The sequence below is a fragment of the Sinocyclocheilus rhinocerous genome, unplaced genomic scaffold (genome assembly GCF_001515625.1).
Source record: "Sinocyclocheilus rhinocerous isolate Xijiao unplaced genomic scaffold, SAMN03320098_v1.1 scaffold2558, whole genome shotgun sequence".
NCBI lineage: Eukaryota > Metazoa > Chordata > Actinopteri > Cypriniformes > Cyprinidae > Sinocyclocheilus > Sinocyclocheilus rhinocerous.
The window spans coordinates 321,645-326,878 of NW_015655145.1; the positions used below are offsets into that span (position 1 = coordinate 321,645).

The window sequence follows — 5,234 nt, forward strand, 5'->3', positions numbered from 1 at the left end:
TCTCACTTGCTCTCATGGAGTGCAGGGAGTTCTTGCCCAAAACAGAACCATACCGCCAATCCAAACTGTATGCTAATTGTCAATCATCTTTGACGATAGTGGTCCTGACAGAAATAAGTTTAAACTATAATACATTTTGTTTATTTGTACATAACATGCCATTAAATGTCTAAAAACATACAATTTATTTAGCATTTAACTAGATTATTTTAAAGTATATTATTTCCGTAATAAATACTCTTTTTAAAAATATGCTAAAGTGTTCTTCTTTTTCACAAGGGTAGGCTAGTGAGAGAAAAAAAACAGTGTAACAGCACTTTTATCTTGTGCTTCAGCTCCAAAAATAGTCTGAATTGAGGAGAATTTGAGAAGCTTTTTTGGACTAAATAACTTTAAAGGTAGGCTAAATGTATCTTACCCATGTTCCAGGTGCCAACAAAAATGGTGATCATATCTGGCTCAGGTTTTCCTGAGTGCTTGTTCTTCATCTGCTGTAGAAGCTGGCAGAAGCCTTCTCTTTTCTAAAAATGTGTTTGGAGATACACAGTTACACACAAGGCCACATTAAAAACACGTACAAATATGGAAACAGTATATTTTGGCTCACACTGTTCATTTTTGTGGCTGCCTACAAAACTTCCATCTGAAAACTTTCCATCGCTAGTGTAACATTAGCAGTAGGATTTTTACCTTTGTGTCATCAAAGACAAAGTCTTTGCGCTGAGTTTTTTCCTTCTCTGTCTCTACCACCAGTACTAGTCTGTTGTGCATCTTCTGTGACTTCACCAACTGCAAGACTGAAATTAAGAATTCGGCATGTTCCCATTATTTATTGGTTAATAGGTGATTTCACACGTTTTGGTTTCACAGCTCTCAGGAATACTAGATTCTGATTGGTTCATCACAGATTTTGTATTATGACCACTGACCATCACTTAGCTGTATATGTGACAGTTGTGCCTGTCTCTTGAAACCATTGTTTCTCTGTGATTTATTTTGTCTTACATAATAAAATAAGTTAAAATAATGCACATTATAGCAGCCCTTCAGGATGAGTTCCAGACTTCCTGTCAAGGTTTATTTTGCAATAAAGATCTGCTGACTCGTCAATATTGAAACATTGTCATTAAATTCAATTGTGTGTGGTTGTATTAGTGATGGTTCAGCATACTTTTATTGTGCACAAAATATTTATCCTCAGGTCCATCTTTGGACTTCTTGAAGTAAACCTTCCCGCCTTCCACATCTACTTTGAGGTACATTTTGTTTGAAATACCAAGGGAGTCGCATTTTACCTGTTAGCACAGAAAAGGACAATAAAAGCACATTAGCAAAATGAAGTGCAGCATTTCTGTTGTGCCTAAAATAGTGTTACAAAGGTTCTCTATGATGACTGTATGCAGAGGCAACCAACCCAAACGTCATCGCTTATCTAGCACATAGGCAAACTAGACTCTTTCTAATTTGCATGTGGTTTTGAAGTGCAAAGTAGCAGCAGTGAAAACGTCCATGCTTTCGTTTTTATGACATCATTACGAGGAGCAGGAGGTAACAGGTTATGACTTTCACTTTGAATACATACAGTGATCAAACAGCATACCTACATATACATATATATATATATATATATATATATATATATATATTATCTGAAAGCTGATGCGTTTGAGATGTGTCCCTATAAATGACACACCTGGATGTTTGTTTGTGTTATAAAACTGTGTAATTATCATATAATTATTATTATTGTTTTTAGATTCTATATTATTTAATATAAATAGCTGTACTTTAGTTTATGTAATATAAAATTTTATATATATATATATTATATTTAATAAATATTGTTGAATTGACTTTCTTACTTCGAATGTCACAGGAGGAATAAGTGACTTTCTGTGCCCTCCATCATATCCCACAGATTCAAACACAGCATTCTTGGTCTGTAAATGAGATGTGATGTTAGTCTATAATAAAGTTTCCAGTAGGAATATTTGCTGTGATCCATAAACAAAGAACAGTGATACCTTGTCTTCTACTGAATATATAAGCTTAGTCAGTTGCTCCAGTTTGAAAGCCACAGACTGATTTGCATCTCCAGAATGCTGAAAAAGAAGTAAAACCAACAGATATATTTTGAGAACTTTGGGGCAAAATAAAATAAAATCACTTTTTTATATATTTGATTGTCTTTGTCTTTTCTCATTTTTTGATTTCTTTACATGTCTGTAGGGGGAATGGCAGAGTGTTGTAATACTTTTTTTTTCTAACGTCTGTAACTTAAAGGTGACATATCATGAAAATCTGACTTTTCCAGGTTTTAAGTGCTATAATCAGGTCCCCGGTGCATCTACCAACCAAGGAAACAACGGTGTACCAGCTCTAATGCCGAAAGTTTGAGCAAAACATACTAACTGTTCTGCCTTTGTCTGCACAGACGAGCACAGAACACTATTTAGATCTAAAATAAACATGCGATTTATTTCCCAGCGGTTTACCTTCACAGACATAACTGACTGTTTTTGTAACTCGTGTGCTTTTAACGTAAACTTGTGTGTGAATGAGAACTTTCTGTTTGTGTGTGAATGAGGACAGCCGCTTTCTGTCCGTGTGCTTCGGATGTGTGCACTCAGAAAAAAGCGTGTTTCTGCTTCCACACAAAATAGGCATTTTCTTAATGATCTGTGGTGTATTTTGAGCTGAAACTTCACAGACACATTCTGGGGACACCAGAGACTTATATTACATATTGTAAAAAGGGGCATATTATATATATAATATGTCTCCTTTAATGGTTTATTGAGCAATGTGTCTCAAAATTGGATGCAATATTCAAATATTTATCAGCTACAAATAAAACTTATTTTGAAATCTAGTATTTACCTCTAAACTGTGTAAATCAGTAAAAAGTGAATTACAAAAAGTATTATTGCAAGCTATCTGACTACCAAGGTGAGTTTTGACACAAAAAACATTTGTGCATTAAATCAGATTTTTTAAAATTGCATTTACTTACCTCCAATTATTTATTTATTTTTTGTCTTGTAAATTCTTTATATTTTTCCACAGAGACAGAATCTACTGTCACTTCAGGAGGGTGGACATTTGAAATCAGGAACAGCACTTCCTGGTTTGATTCATTCTTACTGACCTGACTCCTTAGCCTCCCAGCTCCAGGAGACAGCGGTTGATCCAAAACTTTCTGCAGTGCCTCAAGACTCGGAAGTGTGCGGGCAATTTCACTACAAAAAAAGAAGGAATGTCAATTAAAGTTGATTAAATACACAATGGAATTTTAAGGGCATCCGGTTGTTTCAAGATATATTTTTCAGAATATTTGTACCTGTTTAGGTTTTTGCAGATACTCTGTGTGAGCTTTTTAAAGTGGGGCAGAGTCGGGTTGCCATTCTGCACCTGCTCTGCATCCAGACACACAGAAGAGCAGAAATACTCCTGGATGGACTTCTGATGTTCCTCTGGTAGACTGGATATCAAATATCAAAATCATTAACAAGCCAGAACAATCCTACTTACTACAGTGACTCTAAATTAACAGTCTAAATCAGCCAAAAATCATTCAATCATAATGTATTTGACAAGAAATTGTACTGAATAAGAAATCTTATTGTACTTTGATATGTCGATTTGCTGCAAACGCTGGATGTAGGTGTCTGAGATGGAGGGGCGTGCAAGCTCTGTTCCCCTATCGGTTCCTCTGGACGAGTCACTATAGCTGTCTTTACATTCATTACTTGTGATATTCCTCGGTGGCAACTGAGGCGGCAAACTAACTGGCTCTGTGAAAATGGAGATTTGAACAAATAGTGTCCTTGAATGAGACCATTTAAATTCAACGCCTACATTTACTGTGAAATAGTATCCAAACATACAATGGAGTCAAACAAATTATGAAGATTAATGAAAAAAAAGCCATGAATTCATTCTTTAATCAAACCTTTGACTTAAAGTGTTATGCAAATAATGTTGTCTGTAATCATATGTAATAATATAATTTGTAATTTCTAATAAAAGTATAATAATATAATATGCAGTGAAAAAATGACATTTTTGAACCTTTGAACCTATGGTCAAAGCTTATTGTGATTCACTTACCTGGTTCGTCCTCCGGCTCCTCCTCTTTCTGCACAGCATACTGAAGATGTGTGATCAGACCCATGTTCTCCTTATAATACGCCTCCACCAGATCTGGCAGCACAGAGAAGAACCGAATAGGAACACCCTCTGATGCCTGCAACAAGATGAACAAGAAAGATCTGCTATTCTGAAGACTGAATGAGATATACCAAATTTATGGCCTTTTACGATATACAAACTCCTTATTTGCTTAAACATGCACAACACTCTCTTAGTTGCTCTTCCTTTGTCAGAAACAAATAGCCGTACATTGCATTTCTTCATTTTGCATGGCATCTCTTAAAAAAAGATCAGTTGGTGCCAAGTAAGTTTTATAAGCTACTGTTTTCAAAGGACTTTGGAGTATAAGCTCTTAGTCACCTGATTTGACTTATAGTACGTCTTGATGCTAAGCAAATGTTTTGACCCAATTATATGCAATCCAATACATAGTAACAACAAATACCAAAAACAATGATCTATTGATTGGTATTTGATGTGGGAAACCACACATTGTCAAAATTCAGCACATACAGGTGCATCTAAAAAAATTAGAATATCGTGAAAAAGTTTTTAAAAATGTGTAACTTATTTCAAAAAGTGAAACTTTCGTATATTCTAGATTCATTACATGTAAAGTAAAACATTTCAAACGTTTTTTTTTGTTTGTTTTAATTTGAAGCAGCTTGGATTCTGTGCCTCTCCAGTCTTCCTCCAGACTCCAGATCTTGATTTCCAAATGAAATGCAAAATTTACTTTTATCTCAAAAGAGTACTTTGGACCACTGAGCAACAGTCCAGTTCTTTTTCTCCTTAGCCCGTAAGATGCTTCTGATGTTGTTTCTGTTTCAGAAGTGGCTTGGTTGCCCTTTTCCTGAAGACGTCTGAGCGTGGTGACTCTTGATGCACTGACTCCAGATTCAGTCCACTCCTTGTGAAGCTCTCCCAAGTGTTTGAATCGGCTTTGTTTGACAGTATTCTCAAGCTTGCGGTCATCCCTGTTGCTTGTGCACCTTTTCCTACCCAATTTCTTCCTTCCAGTCAACTTTGCATTTAATATGCTTTGATACAGCACTCTGTGAACAGCCACCTCTTTCAGTAAT

General features: G+C 35.6%; 1 protein-coding gene across 2 annotated transcripts in view; it reads right to left on the bottom strand.

Annotated features, from left to right (window-relative positions):
* The window catches only part of LOC107717933 (phosphatidylinositol 3,4,5-trisphosphate 5-phosphatase 1-like), a 19,248-nt gene that overhangs the window by 9,925 nt on the left and 4,089 nt on the right, over positions 1 to 5,234 (bottom strand). For both annotated transcript variants that reach the window (XM_016524835.1, XM_016524834.1), the window contains exons 3-11: positions 4,111 to 4,246; positions 3,629 to 3,794; positions 3,341 to 3,481; positions 3,149 to 3,239; positions 2,025 to 2,102; positions 1,863 to 1,940; positions 1,172 to 1,295; positions 691 to 797; positions 419 to 521 (exon numbers count right to left, since the gene is read on the bottom strand). In XM_016524835.1, coding sequence (XP_016380321.1) covers positions 419 to 521; positions 691 to 797; positions 1,172 to 1,295; positions 1,863 to 1,940; positions 2,025 to 2,102; positions 3,149 to 3,239; positions 3,341 to 3,481; positions 3,629 to 3,794; positions 4,111 to 4,246 — 1,024 coding nt within the window. The remainder of the gene's footprint in view (positions 1 to 418; positions 522 to 690; positions 798 to 1,171; positions 1,296 to 1,862; positions 1,941 to 2,024; positions 2,103 to 3,148; positions 3,240 to 3,340; positions 3,482 to 3,628; positions 3,795 to 4,110; positions 4,247 to 5,234) is intronic.